The sequence below is a fragment of the Takifugu rubripes genome, chromosome 10 (genome assembly GCF_901000725.2).
Source record: "Takifugu rubripes chromosome 10, fTakRub1.2, whole genome shotgun sequence".
In the NCBI taxonomy this organism is placed as follows: Eukaryota; Metazoa; Chordata; class Actinopteri; order Tetraodontiformes; family Tetraodontidae; genus Takifugu; species Takifugu rubripes.
Window position 1 is genome coordinate 12501663 of NC_042294.1, and position 27061 is coordinate 12528723.

Below are 27061 nucleotides of genomic sequence, written 5' to 3' on the forward strand. Positions count from 1 at the left end.
CCATGTGGGCAACATTTAGTCCGACAGCTTCCAGTATGGTGGTTTGTTCCCACATCATATCCAACGAGGAAGAGTTTTAAAGCTGAATGGAGGGTTCTGTCCATTTATACTTTAATATTAGACCTGTTGCACAGTGGCTGGAACAGCCCATAATAATCCACACTGCTGATGTCAGCTCTTTTATCTCCCACTGTCTGTCACTTTTCTGTCAAATTGAATTTCTGAATTTTCCTTGTGACATAAAGATCTCGCTACCCTTTCCTGCATCTGCTTTTACAACTATTTGTACAACAGTACGATGGTTTTATTCTTATATTCATGTCTTTTGTCCTTTAATGCTGTTTCTAGTTCCGTGTGTTGTTCTATTTGTAATATCCCTCCACCACATGGTGTACAGGAATTTGTAAAAAAAAAAAAAAAGTATGAAGATCTTAACAGAACTTTCACGAACCACAGATGAAGCAGAGCTTTGCAACGCCTGGATTTAGCCCGTTATGTCACCCCAACATCCGCTGTTGTGTCCTGGTCTTTATCGGAAATCATTTACTCTTCCACTAATCTCTTCTTGCTAAAGAGGGATTTCGGTTGCAGGGACTAATTAGTGAACTGACCCATAAGCTGAAAACTACCTTTCAGATACTAAACTGGCGCTTTAAATGATGTCATAGTGTCACCTAATGACCACGTGCTGGATCGACCCCACCGAAGGTCCTCATGTGACCCGCAATGATGGACACTAGCAAAACACAACAAACTCTCCGTCCAACAAAGAGAAATGTGCTTTGATTCATTCACCGGCGTTTTCCTCTGTACAAACCGAGATGAGGTTTTGATAACGCAGAAGGACGGTGTTGACCCCTGTGGCACCACTGTGGCGCCCCTGTGGCAGCACTGTGGCGCCCCTGTGGCATCAATGTGGCACCACTGTGACACCCCTGTGGCATCAATGTGGCACCACTGTGGCACCCCTGTGGCACCACTGTGGCAGCACTGTGGCGCCCCTGTGGCATCAATGTGGCACCACTGTGGCACCCCTGTGGCACCACTGTGGCATCAATGTGGCACCACTGTGGCACCCCTGTGGCACCACTGTGGCATCAATGTGGCACCACTGTGGCACCACTGTGGCAGCACTGTGGCGCCCCTGTGGCATCAATGTGGCACCACTGTGGCATCAATGTGGCACCACTGTGGCACCCCTGTGGCATCAATGTGGCACCACTGTGACACCCCTGTGGCACCCATGAGCTTTGGACTGAAAATCTGCACACTAATGACTAGGATCATGATGCTAATTATGATCATATAAATACAGATAATACAGTGATAGTTAATTATTCTAAAATATGCAATATTTAAAGTGTATATTAACATATTTAATGTTACATTTTTCAAACATTTTCATGACTCACTGGGGCAGATGTACGGGGCCTCTTTACTACATTTAGACTCTTACATCATTCTGACATCCAATAATAAGACTTGGCATGGACGCTTGCTCACTCACTCAATAACACACACACACGCACACACACACACACACACATCCACCTTGTGGGACACACATTTGGCAGCACAAAAGAAGCTGCTTTTTCCAGGGGTTTCCTCCCTTGGATGGTTGTGAGGGTCCACACCAGGTCCAGGTCCACCAGCAGGTCAGCTGATACCGTTGCTGCAGCATATTATCCAATCAGAGGAGACGTTTGGTTCGGGGGTGTTGGATCAGGGGGTGTTGGAACAGGGGGTGTTGGATCAGGGGGTGTTGGAACAGGTTTTCTGGTGACTGGGACCTGCTCGTCCGTGGAACTGAGGTCAAAGCATTTGTTTCTGCGAATTCTTGCCCATTTCTTTTGATCATTGTTTTGATTTTAATTTTAATCCCATTTTCCTGCCTGTTATAGATAACAGAGTCTATTTAACACCAAGCTAGAGTCATTAAAGATTCAAATATTAATTACTGATATTTAGCACATATGTACTACAAAGACAACTTAAACTTTAAACGCATGCTCTTTTTTTTCATTTTAAAAACCCAACAACTCATCTATAATTTCACATTTCATTTGTTTGTGATGTTAAAAGTGAAAATAGTCAAAGTTGCTTCATTTTTGTAAGAGATTGTGAAGCTAAATAAAGTGACCCCCGACCCAAAAGCAGTTTTGAGCCTCCTTTTGGATCATTACTGCACGGCGAAGAGGAGCTCCTCATATCTTGAACAACCATGTTTAAAGTCCGGTTATTAGCATCATCAGGTAGAGAAAACACCTAAGGAGAGGGCCGATACTACGGAAACTGGGTTTAAAAAAAGGGGATCGGAAAATATCCTGAAGATCGTGATCAGCAAAAACACGTTTGGTGAATTCAAATCATAAAAAATAGGAAGACTTCTGGGCTCTGTTTACTCGTGAAAGTAGGAGCATTTTCACACATGCGGTTCCAAGGACTGACCCGCCACTCATCAGGGAGGCTAACTGGACACGTTGGGACCTGGACCTGTGGGTGACCTGTGTGTTCCTGAGGTCATCTGCTCATATAAAGGCTCTGCTCAGCCTTTCGCTCAGCTCTTACCTGTCCTACCTCCCCCGCTCTCTTCACCACTCCCAAGGACCCCCAGCTGTGGAGCGCCTGAGAACAGAAGCAACTATGCTGCCCGTCTTCACCGCAGTGGTGGGAGAACCTGCAAAAAAACAAGTTGGCCAAGATTCTGCACAACAAGCCACCAAACAAGTTTTACAGGCTGATCTGCTCTGCAGCAGGAGCCATCCAGCTAGTTAGCACCAAGATGCTAACAGGCCACCTCAAAGTGCCAGCAGTCTTCCACTAACTGGAATTCCATCTCCGTCCTCCTTCCTCCCCCAGAAGAGATGAGGTAAAGTGACAAAGACCACGTCCTCAGCTGGCTTTGTGCAGGTGGCACCAAGCACTCAGAAGAGAACCACAACCCCAGTAGCAAACTGACCACAACAGCTCACTGCAGCACCTGCCACAGCCAACCCTGCTGGATCTGGGTTTGGGGGCTTCTGGGGCTTCCAGTGCTTCCCTTTGCCTTCAAGACAAAGAAAGCCGTGTGGTCAACTTGGTTATGCCTGGTGAGCCTCCGTCGGTCCGTCACCCACAGGTCCAGGTCCCAGCAGAACCCCCAGACCTCTTCAATGCATAGAAACATACCAGTCTCAAATTCTATATTGCTATAATAAAGATGTCGATGGCCTCGGTGACGCCTGAAATTACTTTCAGTTTAAGTCAATGAAGGAGAGGCTTGAATTTTAATTTGGTCCTTTATTGAAAATATGAAGTTCATCACAAAAATGTTGGTGTGTTTTTGTTTTGTTTGTTCTGTCACCAATATGAAAAAGGGGTTGAAACCGTTTCTCTTCTCGAACTGATGGAAACATTGTTTTGCTCCCGAAACAAAGTGAAACTGTTACATGAAAAGATAAAAGTCATTTGTGCTGATGCATTTATACTGTTCCATTTTTCAAGTTTTCCCATCTGGTCGCACATTCTTTGTAAACCTGATGTTAGAAAAGGGCTTTTTTGTTGCAAACCTTTTCTTCTGCATATCCATCCAGCGGATGGCGCTGTGGACTCATTTTTGACTCTTTTTATTTCAGCAGGCTCATGTCCAAACCCAGTCCTCGAGGGCCACAATCCAGCCGGGTTTTCTATCCCACTCAATGCATTTTCAGCCTGGTAGGACAGAAAACCCGGCTGGATTGTGGCCCTCGAGGACTGGGTTTGGACATGCCTAAACTGTCAGAAAGTGTTGGAATATGAAGATGGAGATGTCTGGAGATGTTCAAATATCTGCGTGTATGTTCTTTGCAGGAATGGCGGAGTTAGACCTGAGCTTGAGTGACGCGCTGACCGATGGCGTTCCGCCGCCAGGCCCCGAGAGCCTTGTGCAGCAGGACTTTGTGGCTCAGCTTGAGTCAGAAGCCTTCGATGATCAGGTCGGGGAGATTGTAATAAAGATGGACTACATTCCCCTGCTGGAGAACGATGACACAAAAGCAGGTGCGAGTACTGACATCTACGCCCCACACACACACAAACACACACACACACACTTGCCTACACCTCAGAGCAAAAGCATTTATTTGATACATAAATTCACATATAAACTGCATCATGTATCGTAGTCCTGTTGTTTAGAACTGACAAACCTTCAGGCCCAGCTGGTCACTGGCTGCCACATTGCTTTTGCCTCCCACTGTGCCAACTGTGGGGGGGGGGGGGGCGGTCGCCTGCGGACAGACGGGAGACTCGTCTGTTTGTCTGTTTTGCAGAGTCATTCTGTTGCTGCTGCTGCTTCAGATTTCATAAGCCCAGTTCTGGGTGTCGAGGCTTCGCTCCAGTAGGGATCCACTGAAGTGTCCGGTGTCCCTGACACCAAGTCTGGGTAATGGACCTGAGATGCCCTGTATGCTAAAGCAGCATCAGTGTTTTCATGAAAGCATTTTCAAAAAAGTGCAAAAGTCTTCCATAAATGAAATGTAAGATGGATCCATTACTTGGACAATAAATAACAGTAACCAGTATGACTGGCTCCAGGACCGGCTCTATGACAGGCTCTAGGACCGGCTCCAGGACCGGCTCTATGACAGGCTCTAGGACCGGCTCCAGGACCGGCTCTATGACAGGCTCTAGGACCGGCTCCAGGACCGGCTCTATGACAGGCTCTATGACAGGCTCCAGGACCAGCTCCAGGACCGGCTCTATGACAGGCTCTAGGACCAGCTCCAGGACAGGCTCTAGGACAGGCTCTAGGACCGGCTCCAGGACCGGCTCTATGACAGGCTCTATGACAGGCTCCAGGACCGGCTCCAGGACCGGCTCTATGACAGGCTCTAGGACCGGCTCTATGACAGGCTCTAGGACCGGCTCCAGGACCGGTTCTATGAGAGGCTCTAGGACCGGCTCTAGGACCGGCTCCAGGACCGGCTCTATGACCGGCTCTATGACAGGCTCTAGGACCGGCTCCAGGACCGGCTCTATGACAGGCACTAGGACAGGCTCCAGGACCGGCTCCAGGACCGGCTCCAGGACCGGCTCTAGGACCGGCTCTAGGACCGGCTCCAGGACAGGCTCTAAGACAGGCTCTAGGACAGGCTCTAGGACCGGCTCCAGGACCGGCTCTATGACAGGCTCTATGACAGGCTCCAGGACCGGCTCCAGGACCGGCTCTATGACAGGCTCTAGGACCGGCTCTATGACAGGCTCTAGGACCGGCTCCAGGACCGGTTCTATGAGAGGCTCTAGGACCGGCTCTAGGACCGGCTCCAGGACCGGCTCTATGACCGGCTCTATGACAGGCTCTAGGACCGGCTCCAGGACCGGCTCTATGACAGGCACTAGGACAGGCTCCAGGACCGGCTCCAGGACCGGCTCTAGGACCGGCTCTAGGACCGGCTCCAGGACCGGCTCTAGGACCGGCTCCAGGACCGGCTCTAGGACAGGCTCCAGGACCGGCTCTATGACAGGCTCTAGGACCGGCTCTAGGACAGGCTCTAGGACCAGGCTCCAGGACCGGCTCTATGACAGGCACTAGGACCGGCTCTAGGACCGCCTCCAGGACCGGCTCTAGGACAGGCTCTAGGACCGGCTCCAGGACCGGCTCTATGACAGGCTCTAGGACCGGCTCTAGGACCGGCTCCAGGACCGGCTGTGGTTGGTGTTTGTCCTGATGGACTCTGGCACGCTGTGTGCATTCATACGCTGTAAGACATGCTGAGACACAGGGTGCCGAACAGCAGGGTAGGCTGGCCAAATGTCTTTCATCTGTCAGCTGGAGACCTTGTTTTTAGGAGCTGTTGATTAGGCAGAAGAGAAATTTGTTGTTTTCTCTCTATGGAGAAAATAGTTTCTCCTTTAATACAAACTTTTGCTTTGGAGGAATTTACCTGCTCAACTTTTTTTAATTAGCTCACAACCAAATGCTGGTAAGCTAGTTGATCTCGAGGGAAAAGCACCACTTGATGCTCCCTGCGGTGGGCGGGAGCGTGACCTCCAAGAGGCAGTAACGCTCTGGTCACCTGTTCGTTGCCCTACATTTACATTCACTCACACATGGAACAACAGGTCGTGCCCAACCATGGCTTTTCCCTAGTTTCTCCTCCTATGTTAAGATGTTTTGATGTGAACCAGAAAGCTTCCTCTCCCGTCCACAAAACACACATTGTCCAAGAGTCGTACATGTCCATTAATATCCATGGACTCGTCAAGTTGCAAAGCTATCTTACTCATCCATATCTTTCCCAAAATAACATTTTAGATTTGAGTTTGGATATTCCTTTTCAAAGACTTCTCAATCACTGTCATGGCTAACTATCTCATGCAAAAGGGAAGCACCAGAACCCCAAATGTCCCATAATGCTCTAGGTGTGAAAACCTGATTGACTGTGGCATCTTGCTCTGAGGTCATGGGTCATTCAAAGCTTCTGCTGTACAATTTGTCGTCTCTCTTACACCTCTTACGGAGTCCACTCTTCACCACTCCCAAGGACCCCAGCTGTGGAGCTGCAGCTGATGTTCTCCGACAGCCTTCCAACAAAAGCAGCTGCTCTGCTTTTCCTCACCGCATCGACTCAAGAGCCTACCCAGGAATTACCAAGATACTGTAAAACAAGTTAAAGTTGCCACCAAACACAAGCTTTTCTAACCTTCTCAGCTACAGGAGCCAGCCAGCTAGTTAGCACCAAGCTGCTAACAAGCCACCTCAAGGGAGCGACCAGTCTTCCGCTAGTGTTTACCATCAGGTCCACACAGCAAAGACTGCTTTTGAACTAGAATTGCATTCCGTCCCCCATCTGACGATATCCCCAGTTCAGGTCAGAGTCTCCCCACCTCCATTTGAGACAGTACTAGCAGAGAACTACTAAGCCATTCTCTGTGGCCTCACTGAACTCCTCCCAGACTGGAGTTTTTGCCCCCAGGACAGCTTGTGCTGTGGCTTATTTGGGCTGCTAGTACCCATCAACTGTTTGGTATCTCCATAGGTCAACTCCTCCTTCTTCTGCTTGACGGCATCCCTTAATGTCCACCACCAGGTTTGGGATTTGCCGCCACGACTTCTACCAGAGACTTGCGCTCACAGCTCCAAGATGCTGAGTCAACAATGGTGGGGGAGAACATGGCTGACTCCAATCCCATGGAGGGCTCAGTCATTCCCAACAGATCCTCACAATATATTAAATGTATAGTGAGTTTCTCCCCTGGCAGGGAATCCAACTCACCACTGGGTATTAATCGGTTGACCGCTCTTTACCAAGACATACGGCTGGAGATCAGATGAGATGACTACAGTTGATCATTGACGTACAGCCTAGGGCGTCCTGGTGCCACGTGTGCTGCTGGACATGCTTATGCTTGAACATTATGTTTGTATTTGACAAGCTATGACTAGCACAGAAATTCATTAACACCCAGGTTCTGACGGGGAAGCCCATTCCTCCCAATCAAGGTGTCACGGTCATTGCCCACATGGTCATTTCATGTGACTCCAAAAAGGCCGGGTACTCCATACTGCTGATTGGCCCATAAACACAAACAACAGCAAGAGACCTGTCCCTGACCTGAAGGTGCACGGATGCGACCCTCTTAAACACCGGATTACACTCAAACACATGAGCTGAGCTGGGGAAAGTAAGCCCACACCAGCCCGCTGCCTCTCACCCAGGGTAGCCCAAGATTAGTGGAGGGTCCAGCCCCTTTCAAGGAGCTGGATTCCAAAACCCGTGGGGTGCGTAGAGGGGAGCCTGACTGTCTCTAGCCTGTACCTCTCAGCCACCAGCCGCTAGCCTTAGCTCCCAGGATCCTTCAGGCGCACAAGCCCCTCCACCACAGTAAGATGGTGGTTCAAGGGGGGACGATTACTTACTTACTTATGATGGCCAAATTCAAAAATGTAATCCCATTAGCAGGCAAACGGGCATAAGCCTTGCACAACAATGTCGGTGCCCTTGTTTGGATTGGTAACGTTTGCTTGTTTGTCTGTGCAGACCTGGATAATTCATTGGAGAATGGAGAGCAGGAAAGTCATGGTGTGCAAAAGCCTGGTAAGAGACATCCCACAATTCCTTCTGCTGCCTGTTGGTCTGCAATAAAAGCTACCTGTTCATTATTGTGAGTCATAATGTCTTTTCTGGCCTTTTTTTGCCCTTTTTCTGTTCTTAACCTGTAGTTGCCCATTTCATTGTTACTTTGTCATGGTATTTGAGGAGTGTATCTGAACAGATAACTCTCCTCTCTAATGTTCAACAGTATAAATATTCAATTAAATAGTAAATAACAGTATAAAACTGGTCAAAAAGTGTGGAATAAAAATCAACCAGCTCCTTCCTACGCCTTGCAAACCAGGGGTGGGCAAATCCAGTCTTCGAGGGCCAGATTCAAGCCAGACTTTCTGTCCTACAGGTAAACACCTTCACCTGGGGCTCCATTTACGGTTTGAAAGCGGTTTCTCCCTGGTAGGATGCAACACCTAGCTGGATTCCAGCCTTCGTGGATTCGACTTATCATCAGAGGAGGTCAAATCCATTCCTTGAGGGTTGAATTCAAGCCGGGATTTGCATCCTACCAGGCAGGAAATGCTTTCACCAAGGTAAATGGAACCCAAGGTGAAAGTGTTTACCTGTAGGACAGAAGGTCTGGCTTGGATACGGCCCTCGATGCCCACCCCTGGTCTAACCCTAACCTGACTCTGAGCCCTTTCCTACTGAACCCCTGCAGCGAGGCAGAGACGCTGCACTGGCTGGAGAGTTGACATTTGCCTGTTGTTGAGTCCTTAAAGAGGTCAGAAGTTCTTCTAGACAGACAGCAACAGAGCAGTGAGGTTTAAGCAACAATTGCCCCTGGAGATCAGCAGCACTACTATCAGGGCACTACTGCGTGCTCATAAGAGATAAAGGTGATACTTAGGTGGTACTTAGAGCAATGAAGGCTGTGGGCGGAAGCAGGAACACCAAAATATCTATTAAAAAAGAAAAGTTCTAGTTTTTATGATGTTGATTTAATATTTAAAATACATGCATATTGGCTGACCAAATCCAGTTTAACATTCTGCTTTATTCGATGAGCTAAAATAGGTTTGTTCTAATAGGTTCTGCATGGTGACCCAGTTCTGGGCCTTTTGTACTTTCATTTTCACATTTATCCCAGCTTTTCACAAAAAAAGGTGCCAAAAAGCTTGGAGCGGCGTTTTATTGTTGTGTTAAAACTGGTTTGTTGCTGGAAAATCAAAAATAAGGAATTTCTAAGAAATACATTTCCACCTATTTCATTCCCATCATCGTGCTTTCTCTTGTAACCCTGTGGTCCACTGAGATGACTGGAATCTTTGGATTTTGGGGGGCGGAGATGTCCGCATGAGAACCAGCCATCTTTGTCAGCATGGTCATTACTTAGCTGCTGGTGTGCATGGCAGTGGGAGCTTCTGCTGCTGTTTAGGCTGGGAACACAGTAGAGGCCTTTTGTCTGATTCACCCCTCAAATGGTCGTTAGCGTTTCCAGCTTGTCAGGCAAGTTCTCGTCTGTTCCTCTTCCTTGTGTCATTACAATTATGTTTGTGCTCCAGACTCAGTCAGAGGGACATATGTCAGATGCTCCTTATATCTTTCTGCCTCCAAAGGATCCAGCCAGTAAGAGCGCTGGTGCCCAGACGCCACGACCAGCTCAGAAAAACACATGAATGAGCAGGAGTGTCAGTTTCTGCCATGCTTGTTTATCTTCTGAGGTCATGTTTGACCATCTGAGTTTATCTGAGAGAAACTGGTGAAGCTACCTTTGTCAGATGTTTGGTCTCAGCTTGGCGCAGTTGTCTCGTATGTGCTTTCAGACAAGTTAAAATGAGTTTAAACATCTACATGACTGATCTGGTCTACATTTGTAAAGTGGTTGAGATTTGAAAATCATCTAGTGTGATCCCAGCCTCATAAACAGTTTGATTTAAACTTCTCACGTTAAAGCAGTAAATGGATAAGATTCCAGAGGGTCATGTGACTGAAGATGACACAGAGAGAATCCAGGCAGTGGGGTCGTATCTGGGTCCCAGAAGTAAAGGCACAATGCATGTGTGTCCTGTTCTGTGTAGGCACAGCGCCTTCAGTGCATGGTACAGTTGCATGACATTTATGGATATAATGTCTATGAGGATCTACTAGAGCTACTGTATCTAAGGATTTTCAAACTTTGACTAACCTTACTTCTTTCTTGTCCCCCCCTCCCCTTTTCTTCTCATACTTTGACACCATATTTATCGAATCATTTTTGTCTGTTCTTTCTTCCTTCCACTCTTGGGTTGCTGTAAACATCATTCATCATTTCTACCCCCCCTCTGTTATCTCTTTCCAACCCCTCATGCTTCAGAGGACTAGAACCTGCCTCCAACCAGTCTCCACTGTCAGTCTGATGCGTTTCGACTACTGGCAACATACTCACGCCCAACCAGACATGACATGGTTCTTAGTTTAGCTACAGTGGTGTTTCAGAAATCGTGATGAAAATGCACTTTCTTTTTTTGCTGTTGATTGCTATTATAGTAACCCCCCCCCCCCCCCCCCCCCCCCACTTTCTCCCAGGGATCTTAAACCAAAATCCTTTTAAGATTAATGTGAATTCACTTTTAACATTCTAAAAAACCATGAAAGCAGGTGTGGAACCCAAAAAGAGCTTCCGGTCTCTCAGTTAATCCCAAAAGATCCTTGAATTAATGGGCAGGGTTGTACTTGAAAGTGCTCCTACTGGTTAAATTCCATCAATGTTAGTTGTTTTTTCTCCTCTGTCCAACAGATGAATGTTTAAATATTCATACACAACAGTGGACCAGTCATCAGTCCTGAAGCCAAAGTGACAAACAGATGATACATTACCTATAAAACCCCAAACTATTAATTATTCCTCTGTTTCGTTTATACAGGAAATCATATTAAAAAATGGTGGCCAAGTTGAAGCCCAGATTTCAATCAAGTCAGAATTTGTGGCTGCTGTGGAAAAGAGCTACTAAGACGTTCTGTTGAACTTGACTTGCTTTTACACCTTTTTGCAAATTTTCTTTACCAAAATATCTATAGTTCCAATCATAAAAGATGAAATCCTAAAATCATTGTGAATGATAGAAATGTCCCGAGAGTTTATTGTGATATTAATCTCACCACCTTCATCTTACATGTGTTGTGTATCAAGGAAATCATCCAAAAAGTCTAACCCTTCCTTTAAATCACAATCACTGCAGCAAACTTGAGCCGATACTTTGCTCATTCACCTTCAATCTGTGTGTTTGCATATTGTCATATTGTCTTTGTGGCGTTCAGCGATGTGGGTACAATAATCTCTTCCTTCAGTTACAGGCTCAGGTTTTTTTTAATGATTCAAGCTTAAATAAATGAGTGAAAGTCTGCTAACAGAGGTCGATTTGTGCGATTTGTGATTGACCGTGGTTCAGTGTTGGGATCTGATTACACTGTAATCGGATCATTGTGCCACACACCAAACGCTTCTAACATCTTATCGTCCTCCAGCCGTGTCATAGACGACAAAACTAATGTCTCTGGTGCTCCTCAGTGTAAGGATCCAGTTTAAGAGGATCCCAAAAACCTCAAAAATCAAAATGACAATCCAAAAAGCCTCCAGGACTCTTAAAAACACGGCAACATGTTTCAGCCTTGAAAATGAGGAGGGATAAATCCCCTTATAGTGGGCAACTGGACTTCCCTTCTTCTTTTTATATATTTTTTTGTATTTGTGTTAGTTCTCTTTTTGTATTCCTTCTATTTGTCCTTTCGTTTTTGGCTGCTTAGCGAGGACGCTTGGTGTGCATCTTCTTACCGACTGCTTTATATTTTTGGGCTGTATGGCCTGTTGCTTTGTTGTTTGACCACTGATAGTCATGTGACCTGTTGTGAACCTTTTAAGGAAGGTGTTTGGCGTCCGTCTCGTTGCTACCCTGATGAAGGCTTCAAACATGTTGGCATGTTTTATGATCCTGTAGCTCCACCAAATAAAGGCGTTTCTTGAAACGCTGAATATCTTGGCATTATGATTCAGAGGCCACTTCCAGCTGAAAACGGGACTTTTGCCAAAGAAACAGGACTTTTTCAAAGCGCGACCTTCTCGTTTATCAGCCACACCTTCAAGATCAAGATTTGTCAAAGGTACATTCGACAAAAAGCACATTTAATGTTAATAAAGCAATATTTCACAAGCACCTTCTATTTTAGTCTTCATTCTTCCATTTATTCAGCCTTGAAGAGAACAAGAGAACACAGTTCTCATGGTAGCTGGAACCTCTGAAGCAGAGCTGCAAGTACAACCTTTTCTGTAGCCTCTGATGGATTAGTAACAAATCTCAGTTCCTTTTTTTAAATCTATTTTGCTGCCGTGGTAGATTAAAAAGCTCTCGTTTTCATCCAGGACTGCAGTCCTACCAGACCATATCCTCATCTCACCTCAGTTTTGATTTTCTGCTACTGGAAACCCTAATTACCCCAAATCTAATTCAAGTTGTGATTGTCTGAATATAAGCAGAAATAAAGTGATCTTTTGCATGATGTCTGTAACATGTCAGCATGTCGTGGCTGCGTCTCCCTCCTCGAGGCTGACGTCCCTCCAACAGCCGTAGATTCAGCCGCTAACAGCATAGCATGGTGAGTCTGGGCCTGATGGAACCACGAGTCCTCTTTGTGTCATGGAACGGCAGTCAGATTTGTTTAGCAGTTGCATTTTATCTTTTTTAAGCTGCATGCTCGTCCACTTTAGTGCAAATTTTTATTTGTCGGGTGAACTGTCAAGTAAAATTACGGCTTCAGGTTTTTGTCTTTGCCAAAGTCAAAATTGTTTTAACATGTTTAATATGAGTAACATCAGTTCAGTTCAGCCTGGTCTGCAGCAAAATTTGAGAGCTTACTTCATCTTTTAGCCGTTGTTTGAAATCGTGTGTCTAATAACTGCAAACCTGCTCTGCATGTGCAGCATATTAGCATAACACAACGCTCACACTATGTTTGAGATGGTGCCAGTCGAGGTCCATCAGACTCAACTCGACTTTTGACATTTCCCACTTTCCCCCTGGATGAAGGAGAACCTAAATAGATGCATTTGAAAGTTCTCAGTTTATCAAATGTTTCTCAATTTAACTGACAATTTCCGTGCAGTGATGTGCACGGTTATGGAAATTGTGTTCCGAGACTTTGTCCTTTCCACAGTGCAGCGCTCCGTCCTGTCCTCTCAGTGAACCGGCACTGTTTGCCCGTGGTCCTTCAGGAACTCTGACCCGATCCGTTCAGTCTGTCTGTCCCTGCTCCAGGAGCTGGGGACAGCAGAGGTCAGCTGGAGGACAAGAGTCCAGCCAGTCCCGCTGGCTTCATCCCAGATTACACTCCCCCCCCCCCCAGCCCCGCTCACACATTTTAAATATTTATGCCATTACAATACAGCAAATTTACTTTGACCTCAGTCCACCTGCATATAATATCTTAAATAATGGCTCTGATAATCATAAAGGTAATATTTAGTTAAAATTTAAATTAAATTCCAAAAACATGGCGCAATTCTGTGGCTGTATCATTGTTCTTTATCATTTTAAACATCTTATGTTTAATAATGGTGTGCACACTATTTAGAATTCAATTCTACTGTTGTTATTTTTACTGCTTGATGCATTTGATGTATTTCATGTCCGAATGACACAAACTGTCCAACTGTAAACTTTTAATTACTTGTCGGTTTATATCTACCTGCTAATAGCTGGTATATGTGATTATGGTGATTATCTACCAACCCTGTTGTGTCCACATGATGCAGTTTGTTTTAGTCAAAATTATATATACAAAATGTGCCAGAAATTATGGTCTGGTCAAAGGTCAGACTGAATCAAATGAAGCAATGTTTGTTTCATCCGTTGAGGTCATTCAGACCAATTCCAGTTTTAAACAATGGAATAAGAAACACAAGATAGGTAAAAATAAGTGTACCGGTTTACCGGTCCAAACCATCAGAGTGAAATGCTACCATACGCTACATTAGCAAGACAGAATTACAGCCTAGAAAAGAATAAAGTAGAATTGAATAGAATAGACTTCATTTTATTGGACACAATGTTAATAAATTGGTTCGGGATACTCTAACACTGTAGGCTATCAAGAGATAATGTCATATCACAATATTTCAAGTTGTTTGATGTCAGATGTTTTGTGTCATTTACAGTAGAATAGTTGAATGGAAGCAGGTTCATGTAAACATTGTTTGACCCCATTGTTTAAACTCTCCCCTCTTCACCCATGACAAGGTGCTTTAGGCAGCTTCTGGCCAGCCCAGGCTGCCTGCCTACCATCAGACCTCCAGTTCACCTCCGATGTCTCTACACTGATTAGTTGTCCTGCCGGCAACCTTGAAGACAGCCTCGATGACCGAATTGATAGTCAGCCTGGCCACGAGAGAAGTGCATACCCTGGAGGTGATGAAAGAGAAGGGGAATGTGTTGATCGAAAACAGAAAAAGAAGAAGAAAAGAAGACAGAAAACTGAGGAATCTTTTGAGAATTCAGGAAGCTCCGGTCATTTTGAGGTGCAAACACAGGGAGAAAACACTTCCTCAACTGAAGATATTTACCACAGGATTGGCCCAAGTCGGGACAGACAGGCTGGCTGGGAGGACCAGATTGGAAAATGTGGAGGCCGAGGAAAGAGGGGAAAGAGCAGGAAAAAGATCCCAGAGGAGTGGGGAATGACTGCAGAGCCATTAGTTCCTACATCTGCAGTAGCATCTCAAATCAAAGAGGAGGTGTTACTGGATCTAGGGAGGGCCGCTGAGTCACCGTTTGCAGACTCGAATCAAAGTCCCTGGATTCAGGAAGCATATGTAGAAGAAGACTTGCTCCCTAAACCCCTGTCCAAAGATCTATTTTCTGTAACTTCCATCAGTCCACTGGTCTTGAATAGTGCACTCAATGCTACTGCCGCTCCATTCACAATGCCCTCAACCACCAACAGTGCAACATTCGAATCAATGCCTGGAAATTCCTTCCCTGCTGATTCATTTGACCTCTTGATGGATAGCGAGAACTCTGGCTTGGATCAGTGCAACGTCTCTCAAGAAAGGGAAGCAAAAGTTGGTGACATGATTGACAGTGGGATGATTGATAGCGCCAGTTTTACCCAAGAGTCTTGTGCACAGGGCATACCTGAGCAAGACGCTTTTCGTCCTGCCTCGCCATCCAGCCAAGGCCATTCCCCAGAGGTGCTAGCATCAGCACCACCAATTTCACCCCCTGATACTTTGTGGGTCGTGAATGATTCCCAGTTGAGCAGCAGCACTGAATCGTCTGACCTTAGCAACAAGAAGATCCATGCTCACCCTTTGCCCTCAGGACTGTCATTCGATACCCCATGTCCAGCACCTTTGCGCTCACCCAAAACTACAGCACAGGAATTTGACCTCAAAGATGAGAAGAAGAAAAAGAGAAAATCGTCTTCCCCCTCTCTAAAAAGTTCAACATCTCCAGGAGAAAGCTTCACTCAGCAAGCACCCCCAGTTGTCAGCCCCTCTTCCCAGTCAGTTCCCTCTGTGGCATTTCTGGGGTCTGGTCTTAACCCCTCAGCTAAGCCATTCTTTCCAAGTTTTGCTAATTCCGTGGAAGAAGGGACAATGGTCCAACCAGTTGACTCTGCTGTTAAAGGTTGGTTACAGTCAGCCTTTGACACCAAATTCAATGTAGAGTAGCTAAAATGACCAGACGATTGAATGCCATGCATTGTGGTTTCATTCATCTTGAATCTTTTACTTGTTAAGAGTGTAGTTCCATACTCAGCCCCGTTTCTATATCTGCAGCTTGCATGGAGATTTCCTAACACCCTTCCTGGAGTATTTCCACTCACGTCTGTTGTGGACTGTTTGTTGATGATTAATGCATGACCACGTTTTGACCAACTGAGACTCTGGATCTCTGACTTTTTGGGGGACCCTATCACTATTAACAACACTGGCTTTTATGGTTGTGACTTGTGACGCGGGAAACCTTCTCTAGGCATCTTAACAGCCACCTTTTTCCTCCTGTCAGGGTCTCAGGTGTCTGTCTTAACCCTGTAATAATGCTCTGTTTCTTTTTAGGAGTGAGGTATCACTCTGTCTTCCTCATGTGTTTAATTAACACTGTCTCTGTCATTAGTCACCTTATACCTCTGAAACCTCTCCTAGAACAGTGGTCATGGATTTTTGTTATTTGCTGTGTTTTTACTACATAAAATGTCTTTTAAACTGAAATTCTAATTGTTGTTTCTGATCATTTTGTTTTCTATGTCCTGCAATCGCTGCCACCTTGCAACAATACAGTCATAGGTAAGTGCCTTTCTTGTCCAGCTGCTTTCTTAATGCGTCATAATTAAAAGTGGATTAAATAGGGTGTGAGTGGCTTTTTAGTGAGGAATTAGCGTTCCCTCCTCTCTCCTCATGGTCCCTCTCTTCTCCTGTCCTCCTGGCATGCGTTTGGGGAAAGGTGCACTGGTGACGCTAAAGTGACCTTAAAGCCATGAATCCTTGATTATTTTGGTATGTTAGCCCTTCAGTGAGCTGGGGAAGCTGGCATGGACTCCAGCCCCACTATGCCCCTACTACATGGTAGATCGTAGGATCCAGTCCAGATTTAGGTCTTTGCTTCTTCATTGTATTGGTAGGAGACTGAAACGCCATAATCTGGCACGTGCAACATTGCAGTCAGGTCCAGTAAACCTCATGTATCTGTTTTTGTTTGCTTTCGCTAGCGTTTGTAGTTTTCCATATCCTTCAGAAGACACATTAATACTGCTGATATTCTGTGCTGACTGAAGAAAGTCTCCTATAGTACCATCTGGCTTTGGGGTCCACTGGGTAATTGAAACCAAAGAAGGCGTTGTTGGTCAACCCTTCGGTGTGGTGACCTGTTGTTGGTCAACCCTTCGGTACGGTGACCTGTTGTTGGTCAACCCTTCGGTATAGTGACCTGTTGTTGGTCAACCCTTCGGTACGGTGACCTGTTGTTGGTCAACCCTTCGGTACGGTGACCTGTTGTTGGTCAACCCTTCGGTATAGTGACCTGTTGTTGGTCAACCCTTCGGTACGGTGACCTGTTGTTGTTCAACCCTTTAAAAACACTGGGACAAACACAACCGCTGAGCCGAGCGATGAGCTCAGCGTCTGAGTGGACCAGAAATACCTGCAACTAAAAAGCAACAATGTTTGATAGGTGCAGCAAACAAGAGCAGCATGATAGCTAGTTTGTAGTGTCGGAGTAGCACAAAACATCAACTATTATTTAGGTTAACGACTGGTTGGTGTGGGAGAGGCACAAATCGCTTGAGTGCTGCTGGGAGACATCAAATTATATTTGATTTCAAATCCAAACCAACACTTTGCTGACAGGAGCCTAAAATTGTGATGAAGAACTGGTACCTTAGTTTTAATATCTTTTATTAGAGATATTGCAAAGTTTTCTCACAATCACAAAACAAAATCATTTGTAAATGATGAAGCTGCTGTTGTTGCTAGGACAACCTAGTACAAACTTTACACAGGACAAATGGAAGAAACGAAGTTATACACAGAAGTTGCTGCTTTGGATTTGATTGTAAAGGTAATTGAAGGTCAGGGAGGTCGAATTTAACTTCTGTAGCGTAACAACAAAGTTAAAGACACGCCTAAAGAACATGGCTGCTCTCACCACCAAAAATAAATACATTAAAAAAATCTGCGTTGCAGCTCAGTATTGGCGAGCACTTGTACGCGGTCTGAATAAAAGCTGCCTGGAACATCCTGACTTTATGCTTGTTAGATCCCCTGTTGGGTGATTTGATTGTTTCAGTGTTGAAGTGCATTGTTGATGTGTCGTTGTTCATTTATTCATCCGGAGCTCCACAATCACAACGTACTGTGTTACGTAAAGGATGGATTCAACCAGGAGAGGAAACTAAGGTGGGGCAGAATGAGAATGATGCCTTTGCTTGTCTGCCCTGTATTTTCTCTGTTTATATGTGTGTCCAGTCTAAACAGCCGGCGGACACAGACGTTCCTGTGGCCGTCACTTTGGACACCCAACTCAGTGATGATGCAGTGAATTATAACTGACAGGCTAGCAATAACAAGATAAGGAAAAATAGGCATGTGGCCTGATTTTTGTGATGCAGTTCTTTATTTTCTCTCGAATCTAAGAAGCATTCTGAATAAAACTAAAACTTTTGTTATCTCCAAGATAACGGTAACGTAACGATCATCTCTGAATCAGCAGGTAGCAGCAGTAGCGGCACCCTCTGAGGTCGTTTCAGCCGTCAGCGTATGACTGGGTGCGCCAACTTCTAGTCTTTGAGCAGGATAGAATGCTTTAATTTGTATTTGTACAATTTTGACAATTTTGGCCAGATGGACGGTTAATCCGAGCTGCTGAAATTGTTCATGCTTAACTCGATGGAACCCAAGACCTTTGTGCTGTGAGGCCGTAGCGCTACTACTGGGCCCGTCACCCCTTTACAGTAAATGCAGATATGTAGGTGAGTCCATACTGCTCAAGTCCTGTGAATCGGATGATAAATGTGATAGACGTCATGCATTACTAAAGCAATGGTGTGTGTGTGGGTGTGTGTGTGTGTGTGTGGGGTGTGTGTGTGGGGGGGTGCCCAGTATGGGTGTAAATGTGGAGCTAAAGAGACTGAGGAGGTGGCTCACTCACTCCACCACAGTGGGCGGGATCTGGGGCGCCAGCAGCCAATTGTTGGCCACAACTGGGTCATGTGACTGTATAATGAGAGTGAGAACAGAGAGAGAGCTGCATTGTGTCTTCAGAGCAGAGGCTTAGACACTGCAGAGAGCACCTTTGGGAACCAGACAACAAAAAGAAGACAAAGCGAAAATTGTCTGAACCTGAGACAAAGGCGTCTAAGAAAAAAGACCAAACAGCAGAAAGGGGAGACAGGATGTCGTTTCTGTCTGATCAGCAGCCCAGTTCTCCTTTCTCTGACTATAGTGAGGTCTGTAAGGAGCCATCTCTGTCCCCCACTGAGCCGGCTCGTACCTGGGATTGGCAGCCTACCCCCAGCTTGGACACAAGGACCCAGAGGAGCTTGATGGTTGGTAGTGGGGCTCTGGCCACAACTGGTCTCACACATGAGGACAAGCTGTGTTTCTCTGAACAGCCTTGCAGGGGTAATGAGGAACTAAAGGTGCCTGGAAAGGTCGGGGTGGTTCCTGGAAGCCCATCACTGGGCAGTGTGGGGGAGAGTCCTGTCAGCCCTCTGTCATCTTCCCTGTCTCCCTCACTAGCTTTTCCTGAAAGGCTGTCCTCCGGCCTGGCGTGTGGCGGCACCACCAGAGCATCCCCGGAGCAGCCACGTGCAATGGGAGCCTCGTTAACTGACGAGTCTCTCGCCAATGTGGACTCTCTGTCTGAAGCGTGGAACAACTTGAGTTTTGGTGAATGCAGTCCAGTGGTTGCTACGCCTCAATCTTCCCTTAACGACCATGTCGCTGGAGTCAACAGAGAGAACCATGTGGAGAAATCTGATGAGGAGGCTACTGGACGCGAGGCAATATGTTTTGTGGGCTCCCCAAAGGCTGACAGTGAAGAGGAGTCGCCGCCCTCGGAGCCAGTCTTTATGGTGCACGCTCAGCAGCAGAGGGAAGTCATGTTACCTGCGATGTCTGAATGTTCCCACCTGCCTGTGCCAACTACTCTAGAGCTTCCGGCCAGGAGTCCTGGTGAAAACGACATGGAACTCAACCAACCGGTCTCGACCATCAGTAGATCAGGTTGTTCCCCAAACGCCATGCAGCGTCCCCTTACTGTTGCTGAGGACCAGCCACCAACTCCACCTTCCTGTCAACCTGCAGGTGTCACTGAGGTAGACCTGTGGCAGGATCTGCCAGAGCCCCGGTTCAGCACCCCCCCACTCTCCTTGTTGAATGCTAGTAAAGCTGCGTCCTCTCCGTCACCTCTGAATGACCCAGTTGAGGACTTGAAGGTGGAAAAAGAGCTCGGTGGCATTGGCCATCCAGCACCCCCCAGTTCCAAAGGGGTCAGCAGCTTTGACATCAGCTCTCCTCCCTCTGCAGGCACTGACACTGAAGAAGAAAATTGTGTTCATGAACCTGAATTTGTTGCTTTTCATCATGCTAATGCTAATTCAGACCTAGAAGCTTCGGACCTAGAAGTTGTTACGAAATCAAGAGTGGGAGGTGACAGCGATGATGGGCTTACCGCCGGTAGCTTTGGTAGGTGGAGCCTTATTTTAATTCCATTGCTATGTTTAGCTCTCCGTAAAATAAGCTACAACAAAAGCAAATGTGAATGAACGCCGCACTTTCTAAAATCACAATACTAAAGACACAAGTACTGAAACAGCCTTTGTTACATGGGACTGCTATTTATTCTGGATTGTGGTGTATCCATGGGATTTGCAGCCTTGTGGAACTCTCTGACATCATTGGCAGGTTGGGTGTGGCGTTCCATTGTTAGCATTACTAAGTCACCCATTCCAAAAAAAAAAAAAAAAACTATGTTGAACTGTTAATAGAAATGATCTAGTTTTGGCAAATGGCATTTGGGTCTAATGCTACCTCAGGCTAGCCTTAATCATTTGATAAAGTTTAAAATGTTTGTTATATTGTTTTATCCACCTATTAATTTAAGACTAAGTCTAATATTTGTCATTAATTCCTTAAATGTAACATTTCATGGGTAATCATATTGGTATTCGGCAATGTTAGACATTTTCTGCCGAGTCATAAAGGCCCGCTAACAACTGTAGCCATTTAGTGAGTGGTCAGTCAAGCTGAGCACAACTCAGTGATGTGAGTGTAATGCTGACCACCGCAGTGTCTGTTCTGCTTGGTAGTGGTTCATGCTCGCCAGAGAGGAGAAGCGAGTGCCCAGAGTGAGTTACTTTTGAGTACGGTTTGAGTTCGGGTCACAGTCGGCCACACCAGCCTGGTGGTCTACTATGACCTAAATTAAAAGGCACTCATTTGGACGGCTTTTTGACTTGTAGCCTTCTGTCTGTCCAAACAAGCAGGAAACCAACACCACTTGTTGGTGCGTATGCTAATTGTGTCTTCGCTGATTGCGAAGGTGATGGTGTTTGTGGACCCATCAGCCTGGGCCTCTAGCAGCAGACCTAAGAACTAAGATATTAACCTGATAATTAGATATTATCATTATTATATAACCTGATAATGAGACGAGCCTCTAAATATGATAATTATGTCCAGGACAATGACTGGAACTACAGAATTAGTGACTATCAGCTTCATCAAAGAGGAAGGTTTGAAGTCTGATCCGATAGAGATGGAGTCAGCCTCCCGTACCTGGACAGGGAGCTGGTTCCATAGCAGGGGGGCCTGGTAGCTAAATGCTCGGCCCCCCATTCTACCCCTAGAGACTCTGGGGACCACAAGTAGACCAGCGTTCTGAGAGCGGAACGGTCTATTGGGCTGGGAAGGTGTCACTAGCTCCTCCAGGTAGGATGGAGCTAGGCCTCTGAGGACCTGGTAGGTCAAAAGAACGGTTTTCAAAATTATTCTAGATATAATTTTAATTCACTTTATATGGAATTTTGGGTTCCGAAGGGTTTCTGTTAAACCTTTTCTCTTAGCAGCACAGCAGAGTCTAACGTTGGCATTGCAGAAGCTCGGACCCTTATTTCTACAGGTTATGTCCTCATCAAACGTTCTTTCTTGTTGCCTTTACTTAAGTGACCAGATAGTTTTCTTATGTTCGATGCATAAAGGAAGTCACACATAGGCCCAGTTCCTATCAACATATCCAGGAACTTTTCCAGAAGGAATTTTCTGGGTGGAATAAAAATCCTGGTATTAGGATCAGTTTGCATTTCTGCTGCTTTTCAACGTTATAAAGAAACGGATTCAACTTTAGCTGTTGTGGTCAAACCCTCTGCAACTGCTATCATTGTGCTTTCAGGGTGTCTCCTACCTACATTTAGCTCCACCAGCTGGACGACTGTTTGTTTCACATATTTGATGTCCTCCTGGATTTCTTCCTTGAAAGATCAGTTGAAGAGCCTGGACCTTATTGTCCATTCTTTTCTCATAGCTTATCTCCTCTTGCTCCATTTTCCTAAACAAACCCAAAGTGAATCTTGTAAAATGAAAATAAAGGTTCCACCAAGCAGTGTTCTTCAGCACACAGCCTTGTTCCTCAAGAATTCCCAGGAATAGGAGAATTCCCACCCCTACGTCCTTTTTTAGGTAAACTCTCATTGGGGAAATCCTTTCCCCAGATTATGCATCAAAGTTTTCATTTTAGGATTAGGGTTATAATGTAAATGTTCAAATGACCAACATTGCAAAGGGGCTTTGGAAGGATGAGATCAGTGTGACTGAAAGGATCTTCCTGGTTTGTACTGATGGAGCTCATCTTGTTTCCACACATTCTTCTCCTCTTTTCCTGCTCTCTTTGTCTCTTTCTTAGTCCCGATGGTTCCTTCCGTCTGCCTGTCACGCCAAGCCTGTGCGCTCTTAAAGGGCCAGTCGTGTCTTCTGCTGTGTGAGCAGAGGTTGTGCTGCGTATTTCTTCAGCCTTTTGGCTTCTTACCAGGGTCAGTGAGGGAACGGTAGTAATTCAGGAGATTAAAACAAGCAAGAAACAAGACGAGGTGTGGAGCTCTGACGTATGAAGGGGTCTGTATTCTGAGCTACCAAAGGCCTAAATTAGGCCATACCCCTGTTCTACCCATTATTGAGATAGCATCTGTCTGGAATGATGTACATAATCTAGTTCATTAGCCAAATAAAGACTGCAGAATTTTCCAATTGTGGAAGGAGAACAGTTTTTTTTTTTCCTGTATACGATATTGAAGACATAATCCTGAACTATTATGAGGTCTGGAAGTCTGCAGGGGCACAACCTGAGTATATGAGAATGACAAGCCAATTCATTTTCGTTAGCATAACGCTAACACTAACATTAAAGCCCCATTCATGCTGCACAGAAACCCCACATTGCTCTGGGTCACTGTGGGTCCGTCAAAGGGTTGTCTCGGTATCGTCCTGGGTCAAAGGACCTTGCACAGATTAGTGGGTTGCCACACCTTTCCTGTAATAATTTGTCATTGGGACAGATTTTTACCCGTTAAGCAAATCAACTGTGTCACTTCACGATGGAAGAGCGTTCCTGCATCATTCCCAATGAAAAATCCTCCTGATCTGGGATTGTTTAAACAGCTGCAGCTTTAAAATGGGTGTTTGTAAGAGCAGTTTCTGAAGCTGATGAAGATGAGGGATGCATGTTCTTTTCTCCATTAAGCTGAAGTGAAATTTATGAGCAATTGTGCTCAGAATTTACTCATTTGTCACCAGAGCAAATTCAGAATTGATTTTCTGTTTCGGAATTCTGCTGCAGGAGTAAGTTTCTATGTCAGTAAATACCTGTAAATACCTGTGTAACAACACAAATTTCTTTTTCCCCTCATTAAAATCAGATATGACGGAGAGTTCGGAAATAAAGACAGAGAAGCTGGAGGTTGAAATGAAGAATCCAAGCCAGGAGTTTCACAGTGTGAAGGTGGAATTTGCGAGCTGTGAGTCTCTTGCAAATGAAGAGAAAGATGTGGAGAAGACATGGACACAATCAAAGAAAGAGAGCAAGAAAGAGATTGAAGCAGAATTTGCAAGAGGTGAAGAGAAAGAAAGAGAGTCAGAAAAGGTTCCAGAGAAAGAGGCAGAAATGGTCCAAGAGAGAGAGGATGATAAAAGGCAGGATAACGAGGCCGAAACACTCTCAAAGACAGAGTTAGAAGAAACGGAATGTGTAACTGATGAAGCCTCCGAAAAAAAGATGGACAATGCAGGAGACATGGAGGCAAAAGCAGTCAAAGACAAAGAGACAGAAGCTTTGAAAGAGCCAGAAATAGTTCAAGAAAAGGAGGCAGCAAGAGTCGACGAGAAGGATGAAGAGATGGTCCAAGTAAAGGAGACGGAAGCATTTAAAGAGCCAGAAATGGTTCCAAAAAACTTCAGAGACATGGAGGCAGAAACGGTCAAAGAGATCCAAAAAATTACCAAAATGGGGGCAGAAATGGTTAAAGAGGTAGAAATGGTTGCAGAAAACTTCAAAGAAAAGGAGGCAGAAACAGTCAAAGAAAAAGAGGCAGAAATAGTCAAAGAGGATGAAAAAATGAAAGAAAAGGAGACGGAAATGGTCGAAGAGGTTGAAAAAATGAAAGCAAAGAAGACAGAAAAGGTCAAAGAGGATGAAAAAATGAAAGAAAAGGAGACGGAAATGTTCGAAGAGGTTGAAAAAATGAAAGAAAAGGAGACGGAAATGTTCGAAGAGGTTGAAAAAATGAAAGCAAAGAAGACAGAAAAGGTCAAAGAGGATGAAAAAATGAAAGAAAAGGAGACGGAAATGTTCGAAGAGGTTGAAAAAATGAAAGAAAAGGAGACGGAAATGGTTGGAGTGACAGAGCCAGTTACAGCAGAGCTGGAATCTGTCAAAGACAATGAAGCAGAACTGATCATGAAATCGGCAGATAAAGAAAAACGGTCTGAGAGTGAAAAGATTATAAAATCGGAGAAATTGTTAGACCAAGATGCTGGCAGCAAAACGGAGGAAAGGGGGACCGATAAAGGCAAGGATAAAGAGCAAGAAGGCTTGGATGAAAAGAAGGACTCACCAAATAAGACTGGAGCAGAGCAGGTGGAAGCAGAAGCTGAAGGTGATCTAAGCAAGAAATTAGCAGACAAGGACACAGAGACAAAAGAAGTGGACATCCCAGTGGAAGCGGCAGAAACCAAGGCTGCAAACGAAGAAGACAAAAGCACCACAAAGTCAGAAAAACCTGAGGCAGAGGACGATGCAGAAAGACACGTGAAGAGCCCGGAGAAGAGGGCTGTCTTCCCTCATGCTGAGACGGCCGCCACCAGGGCTGATGTGAGGACGGGGGTGGCTGGAGGAACCCAGAAGGAGGCTTTGGCAGAGAAAAAGAAAGGCCCAGTCAAGAAGAGCGGCGTGGTGGTCACACATGCTGCAGAGAAGAAAGACAGCAAGGACAAGGCTGCAAAGCCAGAAACAGCAGACAAGACAAAAAAGATGAAACCTGCCACTGATGGAAGCAGAGACGTAGCCAGTGGAGACAGGACGGCCAAGGTGAGTATTACTGGATGTGTGACAGGCGTGTGATTCAGGACTTGGCCCGCTGCTGGTCAGGCCACTGTGGTTCCAGGTCTCATGCTGTGGTTCCAGGTTACCTGGTGGCCTCCTTCAGGCTGGAGTGGGAAGTCCTCACGTTTCTTTTCATCCACTCAGCAAAAACCATTCCCACCTTTCACCATGCAACCCTGAGAGGGCAAAACCAACACAGCAGCTACATTTCTTGATGATTTGAACATTTTGATGTTAGATGTGTAGGCGACACACATTATACGTTGCCATTGGATATCAGGCTCTGATGTGTTGATCTTCAGTGTTTCCCTTGGCCTTGTTTCACAGCCTGCTGTCGGGGCCACCAAAGTGAAGGCTGCTCCCAAACCGCGGCTTCCTAACACAGCTGCTGGTAGCCCAGTCCCTCCCAGGCTGCCCACTTTCTCCAGCAGCACCACTCCAGACAGAAAAATGACAGAAAAAGACAGGAAAAGTACAAAGGCTCCCGCCACAGCTGCTCCAGGCCCAAAGCGACCCGCCTCAACAGCCCCCCCCTCCTCACGTGACCTCAGACCCAAGGTAAGGTCGTGTTCTCGCCACTCAGGTTAATGAACACTGGAACGCCGTTAATGAACACGGGAACGCCGTTAATGAACACGGGAACACCGTTCAGCACATTTCATCCTTGTCCTGCACCAGCGTCCCAGATGTATATTGAACAGAGCATCATCAAGCTGAGGCTTATGTGTTGACGCATGTACCGTCGGTGCACGTACCGTCGGTGCACGTACCGTCGGTGCACGTACCGTCGGTGCACGTACCGTCGGTGCACGTACCGTCGGTGCACGTACCGTCGGTGCATGTATCAGAGATCACATATACCACAGTGAACTCTTGACATTCAGCTGTTTTATTGATCCAGTTGATCTGCTCTAATGAACCATCAACATATCACCATATTGCTGTATAGTTTTTTAATATATACATTAGAGGCCAAAATCAGTCAAAGCGTTTTCTTCATGTTCATGAATTTTTACATTGTAGATTCTCACGGAAGGCACCAAAACTAGGAATGAACACATGTGGAATGATGTACAGATCAAAAAAGTGTGAACCGACTGAAACCATCTTTGATTCTCGTTTCTTCTTCTCTCGTCAGCCGTCAGCAGAGGCGCGAGGCCCCGTGTCCAAGACCGCCGCCGCCACCTCAGCTCAAACAGCCGCAGCAACCAAAATCCGAACTGCTTCTGCAGCAGCTGCAAAACCCAGTTCATCGGTGCGCACAACGCTGTCTGCCCGCTCCAGTGCCACCAGTGCCACCAGTGCCACCAGTGCCACCGCTCCAGCCAAAAAAACCCCAGGTGGTGCACACACACTGACTGACATCTGCTCTATGCAGCTAAGACCAGATGTTCTCACTATGTTGCAGTCGTGGGGATTTTAACACCGTTAAACGTATCAACATATCATATATTTTTAATCATTTGCTGATTATGTCTTTAATCTCTTCTACAGACAACAAAGCTGCAGAGGAGAAGAAGGTCAGCACCTTAAGGACATCTGCAGGTACAGAAGTAACAACAGTGCCTCCTACATGATGATGGTGATGGTGATGGATAGGGTGATGATGATAATGATGGTGGTAATGATGGTGATGACAAAGAAGATGGTGATGGTGATGTGCAGCTCAGGTCCGTCTGTTAATGGGTTAGGGTTAGAGGGTTAGAGGGTTAGGGTTAGAGGGTTAGAGGGTTAGGGTTAGGGTTAGAGGGTTAGGGTTAGAGGGTTAGGGTTAGAGGGTTAGGGTTTGAGGTAGGGTTAGGGTTAGAGGGTTAGAGGGTTAGAGGGTTAGGGTTAGAGGGTTAGAGGGTTAGGGTTAGAGGGTTAGGGTTTGAGGTAGGGTTAGGGTTAGATGGTTAGAGGGTTAGGGTTAGGGTTAGAGGGTTAGGG

General features: G+C 45.8%; 1 protein-coding gene across 5 annotated transcripts in view; it reads left to right on the forward strand.

Annotated features, from left to right (window-relative positions):
• Positions 1-27061, forward strand: part of LOC101064280 (microtubule-associated protein 4) — a 37702-nt gene that overhangs the window by 5149 nt on the left and 5492 nt on the right. For 2 of the 5 annotated variants that reach the window (XM_029843210.1, XM_029843211.1), the window contains exons 2-9: positions 3829-4017; positions 8001-8057; positions 14282-15670; positions 16324-16329; positions 23451-25117; positions 25460-25690; positions 26271-26472; positions 26627-26677. In XM_029843210.1, coding sequence (XP_029699070.1) covers positions 3831-4017; positions 8001-8057; positions 14282-15670; positions 16324-16329; positions 23451-25117; positions 25460-25690; positions 26271-26472; positions 26627-26677 — 3790 coding nt within the window. In that variant the 5' untranslated portion in view covers positions 3829-3830. Of the gene's footprint in view, positions 1-3828; positions 4018-8000; positions 8058-14281; positions 15671-16323; positions 16330-17635; positions 20227-23450; positions 25118-25459; positions 25691-26270; positions 26473-26626; positions 26678-27061 lie in introns of those variants that run through there. The other 3 variants (XM_011617456.2, XM_029843213.1, XM_029843212.1) reach the window with 3 other exon arrangements.